At 29.5% G+C, this 18,943-nt stretch overlaps 1 protein-coding gene across 4 annotated transcripts in view; it reads right to left on the bottom strand.

The window, feature by feature from the left end:
* The window catches only part of LOC107170304 (UDP-glucosyltransferase 2-like), a 26,908-nt gene extending 7,965 nt beyond the window's left edge, over positions 1-18,943 (bottom strand). For 3 of the 4 annotated variants that reach the window (XR_016190232.1, XR_016190233.1, XR_016190231.1), the window contains exon 1: positions 14,812-15,875. Coding sequence is in view for 1 of the 4 variants with exons in the window: in XM_089219356.1 (XP_089075482.1) it covers positions 14,812-15,648 (837 nt within the window). In the remaining 3 variants the exon portion in view is untranslated. Of the gene's footprint in view, positions 1-14,811; positions 15,876-18,735 lie in introns of those variants that run through there. The other variant, XM_089219356.1, reaches the window with a different exon arrangement.

Below are 18,943 nucleotides of genomic sequence, written 5' to 3'. Positions count from 1 at the left end.
TTATAGGCTATAGTATTTGACCGTGACCGGTATAATATGCTGGCTGACAGTTTGTACACAAAACGCATATACTTGACCATCTAATTATTATTATAAAATATAAAATTAAATGTGCAAATACTAAATAATAATCGTATGATTGCATCAACAGTGACGTGCGGGGAACTTGAAATTTTTCAGAAACTAGTTTAAGGTTTAATCCACCTTAGAGCCTCAATAACCTGTTAAAGTCATTCGCCGTGATGTTTATAACTATTACTTTACTTATAGTTATCGCTAAAATAGGAACTATAGTTAATACTAAATTATCATCTATTGACTATTACCTATAGATCCACTTAAAAAATACAGAAGGCTGCAGCCTCTCAATTACCCCATTCGCCATGGCACAGAATTTGTCGATCAATACTAATCATCAAACTATTCAAAAATACTGTTATAAAAGTCTTTCAGATTATTCAATGGCTTTCATTGAAAAACTACTATTCGATCACGTAAAAACATTCCTTCATTATTAATAAGTTCTATCAGTCTTACACAGATTTCATCTAGCTGTTTACTGTTTACTATTTATAATGTTTACTATTAGCATTAGAGCATAATATTATAGTGATTACCGTTTACGTAGTTTTATTGAAACCGAAAGGCCCAATAAGATCGTAAAAATTAAAAAAAATATAAAATTATACTTGATAACAGACGTGTGTTATCAATTTCTAGTGGGTATGATTTGTGTTTAATTGCATCATAACTCGAAACGACTTTAAACCAACTAACCTATACCCCGACCAAGCTAAGAGAGTGACAATGTATTTTCGCTGTTTTTGGTCAGAACCTCGCCATGTGTCATCCATTATACGACTATGCAACTATAATGGATCTTTAACCATATCGAGCAGCGGGGTCGAAATATAGGAAAAGCTGGCACATTCAACCTGCGCGTTTGATTATCTTCTTAACTTGGTCGGAGTGTAGGGTAACTCCGTTTTCCGACAAAATGGATTATACCCCAATGGAGTCACCGCCCCCGTGGCTCCATTTACCACCAACATTCTTATTCCGATTTTCATGTATTATTAAATAAATTAAAATCTGTAATCTACTTTATTATATTTCGATAATTCATTATTTTTTTTCAGTTTATTTACTATTTGTAAACTAATTCAAACCAATATTAGTATTGTACCGAATCGACTAATGATATTTTATACCGTCCACTGCAGATGTATAATATTATTACATAATATGGTACGATGAGTGTATAGTATAACATAGCGAGTATTATTATGCTGTACCGGTGACGAAGTATGTTTTTGATGCACTGAACGATTTGCACTGATCGAGTTCGACGACGGCAGTGCACACTTTTGGTACGGTTTTTAAAAACCAACATTTCTTGCGACGGGGTGGATACTTATTTTTTCATCGTAATTAATGATTTGACGTACGCTTCTCCCTTCTTTCTCGATAATTGTTTACTGTCCTGCAATGTTTTCCTCACCTCGCTCTAATATTTTATGGTCTTTGTCATTTTATCATCATATCCTGTTTTGACCTTCAACAATTATTTTATCACAATTAGTAGATTGCATAATGATAATTTTGTATATGATTATTATATCCAACTGTGAAATTTGCCGGAGTCAGATCACAATTTTGACGAGGTGACAAACAACATAACAATAAGCAATAATCGTGTTCAGTTAATCAATACCGACAATATTATACAAATTCGGAAAGATAAAATTTCATTATATTTTCTAAATTAGAGTAAACATATATTACAGTGGGTATTTTTAATTGATTTGTATTATCTAGTATATTTTCTTTGATAGTAAATTTGCATCGTTAAAAGTTTATAATGTTTATAAGTAAATTACATAATATTATTAATTATTATAAATAACATTATAAATTATAATATGTACCTTGTGTTTTATATAACAGGTATGTATTATCTATATCACTTTTTTACATACATACCTTTAATTAGAGGTACCTACTATTTAAATTCCGCAGAGGATATAATATCATAACTAAGTCAATAAGTCATAATATACGTTATACCTATAACAGTATATTTGTATTATTTATTATTATTCATGTATAGTAAATGTTGTATTGTGTCTTTGTTATACTAAAATTTTAAGACTACCTATTAAAATTCTATTAACTATAATATATTATAAGAAAATATACACTACTCATATACCCTCCACCACAGTTCAAATTTCCACTAAAAACCTACAAAAACAGCTAACAGCTATAGCTGCTGGGCTTAAGTTCAATAATATAAAAATTAGCTATTTGGTTCTGACATAATAAATAATAATTGATGAGATAAATATTAAATTGTTTTTATTCATGTATCTAAACAGGTTGTAATAAAAAACATAATAAATAACTAATGGTAAGTTTATATTTAAATTTTCCATGAGTAATGTGGAGTATAGTAGTACAAAGGTACTCCCCAAAATGTTTCCGAGAACTAGAAAAATGTTGTCATTCAAAAGAGTAAAAAACATAATATAGTAACTTATAACGACAAAAATAGTAAACTTTTTTTTTTCAAAAATGTTGTTTTATAACAAATTTATATAATTATCTAAAAAAATATTTTCAAAAATGTTAATGTTTCCTAAAATATTGAGTATCTTAGTTATATGGACCGAGAACCGATGAAAATAGATGTATCTATGCAGTAAATCTTATTTTGGTGGACTTTTTTTTTAATTTTATTGAATTTTAAATTAATGGTTTAAATTTTTAACTCTAATAAACATTAAATGTTTTGTTTGCTTCTAATATTATCGTTACATAGAACAATTCTAGTTGTACCTTACGGCTTACGCATACAATTCAATACTACAACTAAATAAACAATGATTTAAAGTAGACCGTATCCGAGACACCAATGTGGTACTAATTGTTACTCAATAAATAAAATAATACCTAACTACTTTTAAGTCAAAATTTAACCTTGGGGTGCCAGAATACCGTATGTGGCTACTATAATACTTTAGATTTGAACATCATAAACAATTATTGTAGTATACTTAATACCTATCAATTATCTACATTCTATCATAGCTATTCTACTCAATGACTATATGTACAATAATCAACACTTTATGCAGTGTACCTACTTGCACGTTTTTTATTATTTTTATTATTACCTAAATAAGTATCAAAATATGAATTTGTGCTTGTTGTTAAATAATAATCATTTACTAGTATATTAATGTATAATCAATGCAATGTGCTTATGCGTATTTAGTATTGTTACAATATTATAATTTATACGTATTATGGATAATATACCTTCTTCTTCTTCTTCATCATCAGCTTAGCGGTCCATTCAGGACCATCGCTGCCATCAGAATCTCTCTCCACCTCTCTCTCTCTCTATCTCTCTCTGATATGCAGTTCCTAAAGCTGCGTCCTGTCTATCATTACTATATCTTTGGAAACTATATCAATCGTACAATACGGATAATATACCTACTGAAAAAATAGTTTTATATAGTGGTGTAGTGTCTTTTGCTTTCTGTGAACTACACTCTACAGACATATTTCAACATAGCAACCCTACTCTCTACATGTGGATATTATGTAACGGTATTATTCATTGTTTAATTAATGTAGCTTGTTCTTGCGGAACTACTGTGTAGGTATGAGTTATAATTCTAAAAACATGAGAAACAAATAATATAATATCGAGTTTATACAATAACAAATGTGTAGTACCGAGCACACGACGAAATATAAGTAATGAATTACTTAATGAATTACTTATATTTCGTCGTGTGCTCGGTACTACACATTTGTTATTGTATAAACTCGATATTATATTATTTGTTTCTCATGTTTTTAGAATTATAACTCATACCTACACAGTAGTTCCGCAAGAACAAGCTACATTAATTAAACAATGAATAATACCGTTACATAATATCCACATGTAGAGAGTAGGGTTGCTATGTTGAAATATGTCTGTAGAGTGTAGTTCACAGAAAGCAAAAGACACTACACCACTATATAAAACTATTTTTTCAGTAGGTATATTATCCGTATTGTACGATTGATATAGTTTCCAAAGATATAGTAATGATAGACAGGACGCAGCTTTAGGAACTGCATATCAGAGAGAGATAGAGAGAGAGAGAGGTGGAGAGAGATTCTGATGGCAGCGATGGTCCTGAATGGACCGCTAAGCTGATGATGAAGAAGAAGAAGAAGGTATATTATCCATAATACGTATAAATTATAATATTGTAACAATACTAAATACGCATAAGCACATTGCATTGATTATACATTAATATACTAGTAAATGATTATTATTTAACAACAAGCACAAATTCATATTTTGATACTTATTTAGGTAATAATAAAAATAATAAAAAACGTGCAAGTAGGTACACTGCATAAAGTGTTGATTATTGTACATATAGTCATTGAGTAGAATAGCTATGATAGAATGTAGATAATTGATAGGTATTAAATTTGATTTCAATGATAATTCATTGTTGACTAAATATGTTTCGTTGAATATATTGGTTATAGAATACGTTGTTATAATATATTATGAAATATTTATAAATTAAACTAAAAATTGAATGTTACTCATCGTTGGTTATCGCTTGAAACTGATTGGACTGATTTGAAAAATATTCTTATTAAATGCCTGAATATTGACCAAGTAAAGTTTGTACCTACTTAAAGAAAATGTTGAAAAGTTAACCGAAAAAGATCCTCCTCATGTAACTACTTAATGGTATTAAGTTTATACGTAACGTTATTCAGGTTTTCGTTTCTGTTGTATTAAGTCTCCAAGAACATAATTATTATTATATAACAATGTAAATTTAATTTATAGAATAGATAGATACTCATTCTATTATTCTATTATATTATATACTATAAATGTAGAATTATATAAATTGCATTAATACGTTTAATACTATGAAAGCCGTAGAACGTTTAAAATTAAAAATTAAAAAACTACACAAGTTATTTGACATTTTAGATTCTGAACGAAGTGATGAATGTATTGATTTTACAATGATGTGTGTGTGTTTTTTTTTTGTGTGTCTGTGTACAGCATAACTAGTCGAAATAATGCTTCGATTTCAAACTTTGGGGGTGGTTTCCGATGTAGAATTGAAGATCCTTGGTGCATTATAGAGGTCAAAAGTAAACATTTTCCAACAGTTTTCAAAAAACTCGAGAAAAACAAAAAAAAAATGACAGAAAAACAGGAATTTTTACGCAAAATCAGTTTTGGATCAAATCGATTTTTTTATATGGTTGTCATTCAAAAACTAATCACTGTAAATACTTGAAATTTTCATAAAATGTTAATGTTAGTAATATATATATACAGTTTAATTTTCAAAAATTTTCGACTTTTTTTGAGTTATTTATAGACCACTGAAATTTTCAATTTTTTTTTGAAGTGTCGGTAAAAAATGTTGGACGACCAAAAAAACTTGAAAATTTAATAAACGGTTCCTTATGAGTTGTTCTTATTGTAGCTAAAAAAAATTAAAAATCGTAAGTCACAATTTTTTTTAATAAGCGTTTACAGTTCAAAATTTTACGAAATCTGTCGAAAACGCGAAAATTTGCAAGTAATTTTGAAGTTGAAAAATCATAAAATTTTTTGCGTTTATAACTAAGGATTAAAAATACAACGCTAAGTTTTCCATAAGTTTTACTTCAAGTAGCTATAGAGAAAACTCGAAGCATCATTATAGGAAAAATTTTAAGTGCGTTTGAATTTTAAATTTTTACGAAATAGCGTAACGATAACGATTTATCCTCAAACGATTTTAAATATTTGTTATTATTCAAAAAGTATAAGTCGTAGATACTTGAAAATTTTATCAGTTATTTAGATTGGCATTTTCTTTACATGATTTAATTTTCAAAATATTTTGACATTTTTGAGATATTTATAGACGACTGAAATTTTCAATTTGTCTGAAAATTTTTTTTTTGAAGTGTCGATAAAAATTTTTTGGCCCTATCAAAATACTTGAAAATTTAATACAAAGTTTCTCATAAGTTATTCTTATAGTGATTAAAAAATTATAAGAATATATAGGCACGATTTTTTTTTTATTAGCATTTGAAGTTCAAATATTGACTTAATACGTAAAAATTACGGCAATTTTCAAATTATCTTAGATCGAAATTCATAAAAGTTTTTCTTTTTAATTCTAAGATTTGAGAATTTAATACAAGGCTTATAATATATTTTTACAATAGCAGTTGAAAAATAAAATAAATGTATAGTCACATTTTTTTTTTTACAAGCATTTAAATTTTAATTGTGACAACATACGTAAAAATCACGAAAATTCGCAAATTATTATAAGCTATAAATTCATAAAAAATTTTGTTTTTAAATCTAAGATTTGAAAATTTAATACAAGATTCCTTACAAATTTGTCAATCTTTATCACAAAAAAAAATGTCCACCGGAAATTCAAATTAAATTTTTATTAGCATTTGAATTTCAAATATTGACAAAAATTCGTCAAAACCATGAATATTTGCAAATTATTTTGTTGTTCAAAATTCATAATATTGTTTGTATTTATATCTAAGGTTATAAAATTTAACACCAAGTTTTCCATAAGTTTTGCTTCAAATAGCTATACAGAAAAATTGAAGCGTCATTATAGGAAAAATGTTTTGAGCGTTTGAGTTTTGAATTTTTATGAAATCGCGTAATGATAACGATTTATCCTCAAACCAGGTATTCGTATATCTATGATAATATAAGGTATTATGAATTATGATAACTACATGATAACTACACTAATTGATTAACCATGCCTTATGCAAAATGCGTCCTAATTGAAAAATAAAATATTTGTTTCAAAATAGAATATATGACAATATTTAAATATAATATATCCTAGACTGACAAATCATCTCCGTTCAGAATCGTTTTTTGTATACAATGATACCTATCATTGCATTCAAATTTAATCCCATCCATTACAGTAACCTACTGGCAGGGCGACATCCACGACGTACCCGCTTTTTTTTTGTTTACAAATGATTGCCATTAGTTACATCTTACAGATTAAAATAGTAATAATAGAAATTATTATTATAAATAAGTATTTTTTATTTTTTGGTTTACAAATGTTTGTCATTAATATTACTCAGGAAGATGAGGTAAATACAGTATATAGGTATGTCGTATGAAATTGTCCCTTAACGTCGTCGGATAAAGAAATTATATCTTAAAACAAATATGTATGATAGTTGAATGTATGCTTGTAGCTTGTATATTATGTATATAATATATATACTCAAAAACTACTGGACCGATTTTGTGAAAACTTCAATTTGTTCTTAAAGATATCGAGAAAGTTTAGAGAGTAGTTTGAACCACTTTCGATTTATACTATTTATACCTATACCAAGTGTTGTATCCAATCTTCCGCAGCCCAAAGTCTATTTTATTGTCCATTTCATTTTTTCACTGGTGAAGTCTGGTTATACAGTGAAAAGTGGAAGTTGGTTTATCCGAAGTTAATAGATTTGAAAACTACAGGACAATTTTCAATAAAAGTTATATCAAATACTTTTTAAGACTTGGATGGTGTTTATTGCTTATTTTCAAACCCTATATATGTATAACTATAGGATAGCTCACATATGCATTTTTCAGCCCACGAAAAAAATAATATTTTTTCTTATTTAAATGATTGCCATTGGTTACATATTGTAATACTATTTTATAATTAGTAGAAATATGGCATAGGTATACATTTTTCACAAATATTTTATAGAACATAAACAAATCTTTAACACGGACATTGTCACTCCGGATGGGACAACTAGTATCAATATAAATATATAACAAAATATTCTTAGTAATATAGGCTGTTAGTCCGTCATCACTTGGAACCCTATTTTCATATACAATGATTTATCATTGAATTCAAAATGAATTAAAATTGAAATACATCCATTAATGGACTCAGTAATGTAACTGTAGCAGTTAAAAATTAATCAGTAATGGTGCAGCATGCAATACATAAGCAAACATGAAATGCATATAATATACTATTTAAATATTAACACCACGTTTGCAATCAGTCATAATTTTCTCGTAATAACATCCAACTCAAACCTGGAATCATACTTTTTATTCTTCAAAGGCCAAAGTACTAACTAAATACAATACGCAACCAATAATAACACTCGGTTGAAAGTTGAAGCATGACACAAAAAAACATCGCTCATTTCAGAAAACAAAAAAAGTTTAGCAACTACTAAATATTGTTATATAATTAATTTATCATTGAAAGAATTTATTTTTCTTGACCAAAATTATTAAATTGATAATTTCAAAAAGTTTCTCGAGAAATAGCACTATGCATAAAAGAGAGATCTAAATAATATAAGCACAAAAGAGGTACCTATAGTCAATTTATACACATGACGTGATTTTGGGATGTCGATGCTGTTTAAGTCAACACTCGCAATGCACACACTATCGTCGACAACCAAAATGTAACTCGTAACACATGTTAAAAACTCAGAAATTTAAACACGATGGTGCCCACGCGTTGTCTAAAAAACCGTACAAAATTAAGTCTTTGAATGATAAGCCATTGTGGCCAATAATAAGCACTCTCGACAATTTTAATTTTTGATTGTGTGAGTAATCATCACCAGGTGTAAATATTTCATATACTTAATTATCAAGCAAATGTTTTTAACTTTTCCCAATTTAGGGAATATTTAAATATTTTATTCTTTACCCCAGCATACTATATACTACCGGTGGGATGAGTTCTACATTATTGATTATATCGTCCATTTACGTGATCCAATTATAATGATGTGATAGATACGTATCACATTGCTAAGCCCTTCCCTTCCCCTCCATGCTGTGGGGAATCCTTAAAACTAACATCGACATTTACCCATAGTGTGATATTATATTGAGTGAAGTTTCACTGAAGTACACAAAAGCCTAAACGTATAGTATACGTTCTACACCACATTGAAAATCGGTTAAATTAAAAAAATGTTTAGGCACGTAGTCGTGTTCTTGTAATACTCACAAAACTTCTCTAGTATAAGTACTTACAGCTGACAAGGGTCGGGGTGCAGTCAAATGCACACCACCCACGTCCACCCGGCAAGGGCCTGGAAACCTCCACAGAGTGATGCGAGTTGACGAATATCAGGTCTGGTTTGTTGACGGACGCCACGAGGTCTTAGGGCCGTCGTTCGGCTGTCATCGTACACCAGAAGTGTGCGCAAATGGCGTATGGGTTACTGTAGTGGCCAAACGTGGCCGTCTCGATCGAGGGCTGCACCGGTGCGGGTGCGGTATAAACCAGTGGCACGGTGAGCTGGCGAGCCGTGTGCGTGACGCAATCGCTACTTATCGACTCCGTGATGAACAGGTCGCACACTCGCCGGTTTTCGTTGATCAAGAACGGCACAATGATCGACGGTCGGGAGGAATGGATCAGCATCTCGGTGACTTCTCCTAACCTAACCTTATATAATCGACGTCGCGATTGACCGACTGATATCACTTAAGTCTATTCATCCACGGCAACCGCAGCGACTCCTTTCGTTAAATCGAAGGAAACATCACAATAGCTAATGTTGTTAACGCACTGATGATTATATATGTTGGTCTACGCCAGGCCGACGACTTAAGTCGTTATAATCTTATGAGCTCGTAGTCATCAACATAATTTACATTAAAATTGTAAGGTCTCTCACCGCTTAAAAATATTTTATTTATAATAAACAGATCAGAATTACACCATCAAGAGGTGTCAAAGTATAATATAATATATATACCATATAAATCAATTATGAACACAATTTTACTATATTCCACAATAAAATTTTCATAATGATAATTTTTAATTGATGCAAGTTTGTCTTAGCAAGAAAATTATTATGAAATCAATATTGATAATATATTGATATTATAAATTATAATATAATCAAATAGGTACCTAGTAAATATTATGGAATATTAATTAATTTCATGACGTTATAAACAAAATAACAATATAATATCAGCTAGTATGTCAATAAGTATAATTTATTTGAATAATATTTTAAATTAATTAATGCTGTGTTATTATAACCCAAATAATATATGAACTTTTAAGCAATGAGTATAATGGTGACAACAAATTTTAATATATTTTTTAAACATAACAACAAAGTATAATTGACATTTCAAATACCTAAAATATTAATATTATAATATTCAATATATTATTATTATTTATTTTTTATATTTTTAATCATCTTAATAACATCAGCATCAAAGCACATTAATTTTAGTGTCTATAAAAACTTACCGCTTTGGAAACCTCTTGGTGGGATTATTCATTATAAATTATTCCAATATGCTCTGATATCCATAGTTAAAAATTTGTCATTTGTCGTGCTACATATTATTTTATTGTTATGTTATTAAAAATGAATTGTTTAAATTATATTTTGGATAAGTATATACTGTTATTATTAAAAGAGTGTCATCAGAATTATTCACAATTCAAAAATATTATGTGTGATTAAAATATGAAACTTAATTGTTTGGACTTTAGAGTATTGATAAATAAATAATATCTATAATAAAACAGGAAGGACAATTACCTAAAAACCCATCTATATTTGATTGTTGTATGTTCAATAAAAGTTCGCTTTCTAAAACTAAAAGCAAATCAGTAACTTGATCTAGCTTCAACTGATTTGTTTTAAAGTTTTTTGGGAACAAAGTTCATGATTAGATTTTTTGTCATATAAGTAACTAAAACTTATTCAGTGATAGATGGATTTTAACTAGTCCCAATTATTTTTTATTCATAACCAATTAACGTCCAATACTAGCTTAAGGCTTAGGTTTTTTGATTCATTCTAAATCGTAGGTAAATCAAAACTTTTGTTTGATATAACTTAAACCTAAAATAAATAGTTTGCAGAATAATTAAAATATTCATAACCGAATAAGATTTATCAAAATTAAAAAATTATCATCATACTTAAAATAATGGGAAGTTTTTTAATTATAATATTAAGTATAAAAGTAGGTACCTAATTAAAAAAAAACAATGCAAAAAAAATATAAAATAATAATAAATTCCACGTTGGTAAAATATAGCCCATCCCCCTAATCCTAATTTGTATACCTACTACATTTTTCCAATTAAAATATGATTAAATCTAAATGTTGATCTATATAATTTGAGCGATCCACAGCCAAGTCTATCACACTCATAGATTTAAAATTTGGTGCATAGGTAATCCACTATAACTTTACGTTAGATTGTTAGAATGTGCATTCTCTAACCAAATTTATAAAAGCTCACACAGGGATTTGCTGGTTTACAAAAAATAAATACATATTTGTTTGTATAGGGATTCTATTAGTGACAGAAAATAAAACTGTTATTATTATTTTAGACTGATATTTCATTTTTGGTCAAAAATCTCAAATGGCCGTGTTAAAAATAAATGTAGTTTATATAATTACATTTAACGGAGCTTAAGAAAAGTTAGATCCATGAGCATATAATTTGTCTCAAGCACGGTCAGTTGGTGTAATAATAATATAATTTTGACATTTGTAAAATTGTATCTTGCTATCTTGCTATTTGGGATATTAAAACAGATATTATCCTAGATAACAAATATTATTAAGCCATTAACATAAAATAAACTATTTATATTATTTTATTTTATTATAAATATAATTTTAATTTTTAATTGAAGTAAAATGTCCAAAAATTCCAATCTCTAACCTAACTAACTAAACTTTGGTTTAATCTCTTCACATGTGAGTCAAATAGGCTCTTCTTAAATTCACTGACATAATGTTTGCTTCACAATAACCAGTCAAGACAACTAGATTAGATTTTTATCTTAATTATTTTCATTTATTTCTTACAAATAATTTCATTAATTTATGTGTTAAAAAAAGTGTAATTCTAAATATAAAATTGTATTTTCAGTTCAATTAATTTTTCAAACTTCGAACCTAATCTATTACAATATTATATAGCATTATATAATAGTACATTATTAGTATCTACGTAATATAATATATATCAACATTAGTTAAAGTTTATGATCAGAATTTAATAATGTACGGTAGATATGATATTAACAGTTTTTGAAATATTTCTACTCTCTTTCTGAGTTTTCCACTATTTATAAGCATAACAATTTCGAACTCATTAAAACATATAATATATATATTTTTTAATTATTGTCAATGAAATAATTTTTGTTTATTTAATGCAACGTTCCTCGAAAGCAGTTGTTAGTGAAAATTAACTACCGGTACTTGAAATTTTGATCAATTGTTTATTTTATCATTTCCTATACAAGATACAATTTTTTTGGTTTTTTATTTATAAATGCCAATACAATTTTATTCGTTGGTGAAAAAGCTTGAATATTTAATAAAAAGCTCTTAACACAATATTGTGGTATCAGTCAAACAATATTAATAATACATACTACATAGGCATGAGTTATTTTTATAAGCATTTCAAGCTCAAATTGAATATGCTATAGAAATCATATTTTTACAAATTTTCATTAAATAAGAACTTGTATAAGAGTTAACACACTGTCGAAGATAACCTGCTTTTATAGGCGTTTGCCATCTCCCCTCCTAAGATGTGGCTGTGAGCCTGTGGTATTTACTAACCTGAACGCGCTCACCATTTCGTTATGGCCATTTCATATACAGGGTGTCCCACAGAGATCTGACATTCTGACAAATGAAATAACTTTTGTTCTAATCAATATTTAAAAAAAATTTCTTTTAAATATAATTCATAGACACTTGCGCTACATTTTTAGAATACATTTTTTATTTTTTAATACTGAAAATAAAAAACTTAAAAATTGATAACATTTTTTTTCGAAATATTCAATATAGCCAATTTGTAAATCTGATTTTTAGAAAAATGTATATGGTAAAAACACTTATTTAAGTCGAATGGCTGATTTTTTACAATTTTTTTAAATATCAATATTTTCGTTAAGTAAATTACGATCTAGTTTATGTTAGAAACCTTGTAATTTCAAATAATAATAAGGTTTTTAAAAAATATTTTATAAGAACATTTTTAAATAAGTGCATGTTAAAATCTAATTATTTTTTTTATTGCATTTATTTTAATAATATGTGATGTATAAACTATAAATTACTATAATTTATACCTAACGAAAATATTGATATTTAAAAAAATTGTAAAAAATCAGCCTTTTGACTTAATTAAGTGTTTTTACCATATACATTTTTCTGAAAATCAAATTTACGAATTGGCTATATTCAATATTTCGAAAAAAAAATTTATCAATTTTTAAGTTTTTTATTTTGAGTATTAAAAAATAAAAAATAAAAAATGTATTCTAAAAATGTAGCAGAACAAAAGTTATTTCATTCGTCAGAATGTCAGATCTCTTTGGGACACCCTGTATATTTCTGATTTATTCATTTCAATTATTGTATGTAGTTACTGTATAACTGTTAAGATATACTGTTCAGCAGTTCAGCTGTACCTAATTAGACTGTTTTCAATATTATACTATTATATAATATAATATAAGTTCATATAATAAATCTAAATAACATTATTAAAATGTAGAAAAAAGGAATAACATTCTTACTGAATCTATTTGATTTAGTTTAAAGTTAAATTGGTTTAAAATATGTATTAAAATTAAATTACATTTTATTTTTCAATTCAAATCGTAAACTCATATAGTTTTTAAATTTAGTAACATGTCAGACTTCACACAAAAGCAATAAGAGTGACGCAATTCAAATGTTTGGGCGCGATACGATTGCGCGCGGTCCTTATCAGCGGTACCTTTTTAAGCGTACGATTGCACGCGCTATATTATTTTAACTTTGAAGCAACGTTGCCAAATATATAGGTCCATGGTAAATCCGAACGATACCACAGTAGATTATAGTAGATTATTTATTACTTATTTTTGCCGATATCAGACAAACTTCCCATCTCTAAGAATGAATTGGTTATATTATCTATATAAGGTATAATAAAACCAAAATCGAATGAAGAATCAAGGAAAATTGAAAATTTGAAAAATGAACACAAACATTATAAAACACCAGAAAATTTACCAAAGTTTTTGGCCATAGTTGGAAATAGGCATCGGGGGTTTAAAATTTAATTTAAATATTGATTTACGAGTATTATATTTTTTCAATTATTAAATTTCTTTATTTTGTATTATTTTTTTTTTTGATATTATTAACTTTTTTATTTTTTATTATTTACGTTAATTTTTTAATTTTTTTTAAATGACATTTTTTAAAATATTATTAACTTTTTGTATTTTTATTATTTACGTGATACATTTGGCAACGTCGCACCCAATTTCACGCGCAATCGTACGCCTTTGAGTAATTAAAATGTTGTCTTTTGTTAATCTGGCACTGCGCGCAATCGTATACCTAAAAAGGTAAAACGCGCGCAATCGTACTCCGCCGAAATGTTTTTATTGTACGTAAAACGACTCAAATTTTAAGTACTACATATCAGGGGTGGCTAACGTGAATACGACCACGAGTCACTGCGGACGAATACAATGATATCTGCAAAAGCCAAAATGTTTAAAAATACATTTTACGATTTTTTTAATTTTATCGTTGATAATAAGTACATATTTTTATTTTTTATTTTTTTTTATTTTTTTTATATAAAATAAAACGCGAGCCGCAACTTGGCCACCCCTGCTATATAATAATATACTTACCGACGGTATTGGCTCGGGCGGCCGCAGGTGGACACCGCCGACGCCTATCATGTTTCGGACGACGGCCACTGGTTTTTCCACAGCCGGATCCGTGTTGACGAACGTGACGGCGGGCTTGCGGTAACCAGCCTGATCGTCGTCTCGCTCGTGAAACCATTGTAGCGCTGCCATCACGGTCCAACCGTACGCATTCTCTAGCCGCCTGGCAAACGTGTCGGGCGTCGCGTACCTGGCGAACAGCCTGCTGGCGTACGACGGGCCGGGGCTGGTTCCCAGCGCTTTTGCCTCCACCCACGAGGCCATCGGCGACGGGAAAACGTACACGAGAGGCACTCGGCCCAGGGCGCCGGACACGCGGGACGTGCACTCGGACGACACGAGCTCGGCGACCACCAGGTCGTACCGGACGCCAGAAAAGTGACCGGCGGCCGCCATCCGGTCCAGCCGGTCACACGTGGTCCTACTCTTGTCCACGGCGATGCCCACGAACCGCCACTGGTCCGCGAAATCGGCGACGGCCGTCCGCACGTCCAGCGCGACTTTGTCCGGTACGTCGAGCTGCAACGGTATTTCCACGTACCCGCAGCCGATTGGGCCGCCGTTGCAGACGCCAGCAGTTACCGCTGACGACGATGCGAACGGTGTGTACGCCGTCACGTTGTGGCCACGGCCACCGGTGGCCATCGCAATGAGCACCGACCGCATAAACGTCCAATGGCTCAGGGCCGGCAGCGGTTCGATGGCCAGCACGTTGACAGCCGTCAAACAGGGCGTGACCGCACACAGCACACCGAAGGTTAAGGCCGCCGCGGCGCACTGTTTCGTAACCCGTCGCATTGTACCTATACCAATATTGTTGAGAAAATAGTTATTCTAACATTGCGTATTACGAAATGTTGTAATCTTTATGATGTTTCGTGAGGCTGGGTGTTTAGTTTTTTTTTTTTTTTAAGTTTAAAATTGTTTTTGTTTTCACTTGATTTTGTGATTTTGTTCGATCAGAATTTTATAGCGGTCCTCATTCGAAGACGTTTTTCGACGGATGTGTTCGAATTACTGAGTTTTCGACTCGGCGCATAATAATTGTGATTAATGAGTGTTATCTGTCTATTTAGGTATACGCAGACTACATGGAATATTATCTAGAGAGCAGTGGTTTTCAAACTTTTTCTATACACGTCACACCGTACACTTCAAAACATTTTCACGGCACACTGACCTTTTTTTTTTTTAGATGATCAAAATTGTTTTGAATTAATTATGATTGTAAATACATTTAATTAGAAATGTGTGATTAATGGGCTGACAAATATTTATTAATCATAATTACATTGTATTAGTAATTAATTAATTATTAAAATTATTTACAAAAAAAGCATGCTTATACATAGGTATATTTAATGAGAAATGTGTGCCTGATGGGCGTTATAAATATTTTTAATTCTTGGACGAATAGTTGACAGACATACTCGCATTCTTCCTCCACTGAATTTATTCCTACAAATTGTCGACTTATTGATATATAAATATACAGGGTGATTCTTTTAAGTGGGTACACTAATTATCTCGAAAAGTATTTACTTTTTTCAAAATATTTTTTTACATGGTTTCAAGTTGTTAAAAAACCAACGTTTTTATTAAAACATTATATTTTTAAATATTTTTTATCCTTATCATTTTTTAAGTTATTTTACTTTTTTGAATGACAATATAGAGTTTTAATTTCATATTCCAAAGCAGAATATTTTTCTAAGTATTTTGATTCATAAAAATCGAATTTAGGGCTAGTAGCTTTTGAGTTATAAGTATTTAAAGTTTAGATTGGTAGAGTGTTTGTCCTTAAAAAATGATAAGGATAAAAAATATAATTTTTTAATAAAAACGTTGGTTTTTTAACAACTTGAAACCATGTAAAAAAATATTTTGAAAAAAGTAAATACTTTTCGAGATAATTAGTGTACCCACTTAAAAGAATCACCCTGTACCTATATTAAATCCATAGCGATTGAAAGCATATATTTTCTTATATCGCAATTCAATGCAATCAGTAATTTATGGAAAAATCGCGGCACACCTATAGTGGATACTCGCGGCACCCAGTTTGAAAACCACTAGTCTAGAGATCGACTAAAGGTTAGATGTTGTTATATTATATACCTACATTATGCATATAAAGTCACGCGCTTGTGGATTATTTATAATGATATTATACATTTTTATTTCACATCACGAACATTATGTTTCTTCTTGAGAAGGAACTATTTTTATAATATATACAGAGTGAAAGATGAAACACGTTTGAACGGACCGAAAAACTTCGGGACAGTATTAGCCCGTACGCTCGGTCACAACTTCGTGTTTGCCTCACTAACGCCTAGGTCTTAAAACCATGGAGGAGTAGCTGGGTATATAGTGGTGCAATAGCCCGAGCAATAGTGGCTGGGATTGCCGGAAAATTATTACTGTCGAGCTATGTACTGATTGTACTGCGTGTTGTTCAATTATGTGTATACGTGTATAAAAGTGTGTATACAATAATTAACATAGGCGTGCGCACGGGGCGAGCCGGGTGAGCCCCGGCTCGACCGGAATCTTTTAAGGGGCAAATAATAACATAATTTCAAATGTATATATAAATATTTAATTATAACAAAATGTTCGAGGAGATCATTACAACTTGACGATTTTATTTGTCGTAATAGTAAAATAAAATTACAAATATTTGTGTACCATTAAATCGATTTTATTGATTTATTCATTAAACAAAAACACTGTGCAAAGTAATATGTACTATGGTCTATGACTAGCGAGTAAGCTGGTTGGTTAGCTTAGTTAACTCGTAGCAGGAATGATTCGTCTAGAGTTTAAACCTAAAATTATTTCAATTCTATCAACATTTGCTAATATCCCCGAAGAGATGTTAGTATCTGAAATAAAGCTTTTAAAATATTTAACCCGCTACCGATGGTAAACCGAATAGTAACACTAATAATGAATCAATTCATGAATGGCTAGAATATATGAAAGCAAATAATTACATAAAATTATTTAATGGATTTTTTACTCTACTGAAATTATTCAGTGTAATACCAGTTACAAGTTGTTCCTGTGAACGGGTATTTTCTAAATTAACAATAGTAAAAAATAAGTTAAGGAGTACTATACATCAAGACCGACTTAATAGTTTATTATTAATGTTTACTGAACAAAAACTAACATCTATAGTATTAATATTGACATGGTCATTGATGAATTCAAAATTATTGGAAATAGGAGAATTAATTTATAATTCTTAAAATATTGAATGTAATAACTAATAACACATTGTAATATATGTAATATATACAATATAATATGTAATATTATATTATGTATGTACAATTTTTTGTTCATTAAACCAAGTTTTTTTTTTTAATTTTTAGGTATTGTGTTTTCTTCATAATATTTTATTTAAAAAAAAATATGTCTAGAAATTAGCTTATTAATGTTGAGTGCACGTACATTGTACGTCGTACAACTTGATTTTATTTACTCAGTTTTTAATTTACAATTATAGTATACATTAATGTGTTTTAAAAAATATATATACATATATAGGGGCACTGTCCAAGTATTGGGACATTAATTGTTGCTAGGCTCGACCGGAAATTGAAGTCTGCGCACGCCTATGATAACTAACCTAATACTAAAAAAATAATAATACGATTTCAGATATTTATTTGCTGCAGTATAATAATTTATTTTGCAATATAAATGGTATAAATAATAATAAATAACAGCAAATGTATATAAAAAAAACAACAATTTAGGCAGGTAATAATATTAGCCGTTTGAGCTGTAATCTCGAATAAGTGCAATATATGGAGTGCTAGCTCAACAATATAAAATTGATATAATATATAATAATAATAGGTTGTAACTTACAGATTGTGGAGCTCTGCTGGTCAGCCGCTGTGTAACCTATACAGTTATGATAATACAAATAATAATAATATGTAAAAAAATTATAAAAATGGTTTTCTCAGTTACAAAAGTATAATATATGAGATTCGCGTCTGTGACACAATAAAATAAATGTTAAATGACGGCGATTTGCGCACGACAATGATTCCGCGTTAGCTATACGAAACGT

The sequence above is a fragment of the Diuraphis noxia genome, unplaced genomic scaffold (assembly GCF_037042655.1).
Source record: "Diuraphis noxia isolate RWA-SAM2 unplaced genomic scaffold, SU_Dnox_SAM2 contig0002, whole genome shotgun sequence".
In the NCBI taxonomy this organism is placed as follows: domain Eukaryota; kingdom Metazoa; phylum Arthropoda; class Insecta; order Hemiptera; family Aphididae; genus Diuraphis; species Diuraphis noxia.
The sequence above is the reverse complement of the archived record's forward strand: the minus strand, read 5'-3'. Positions and strand labels throughout refer to the sequence as shown.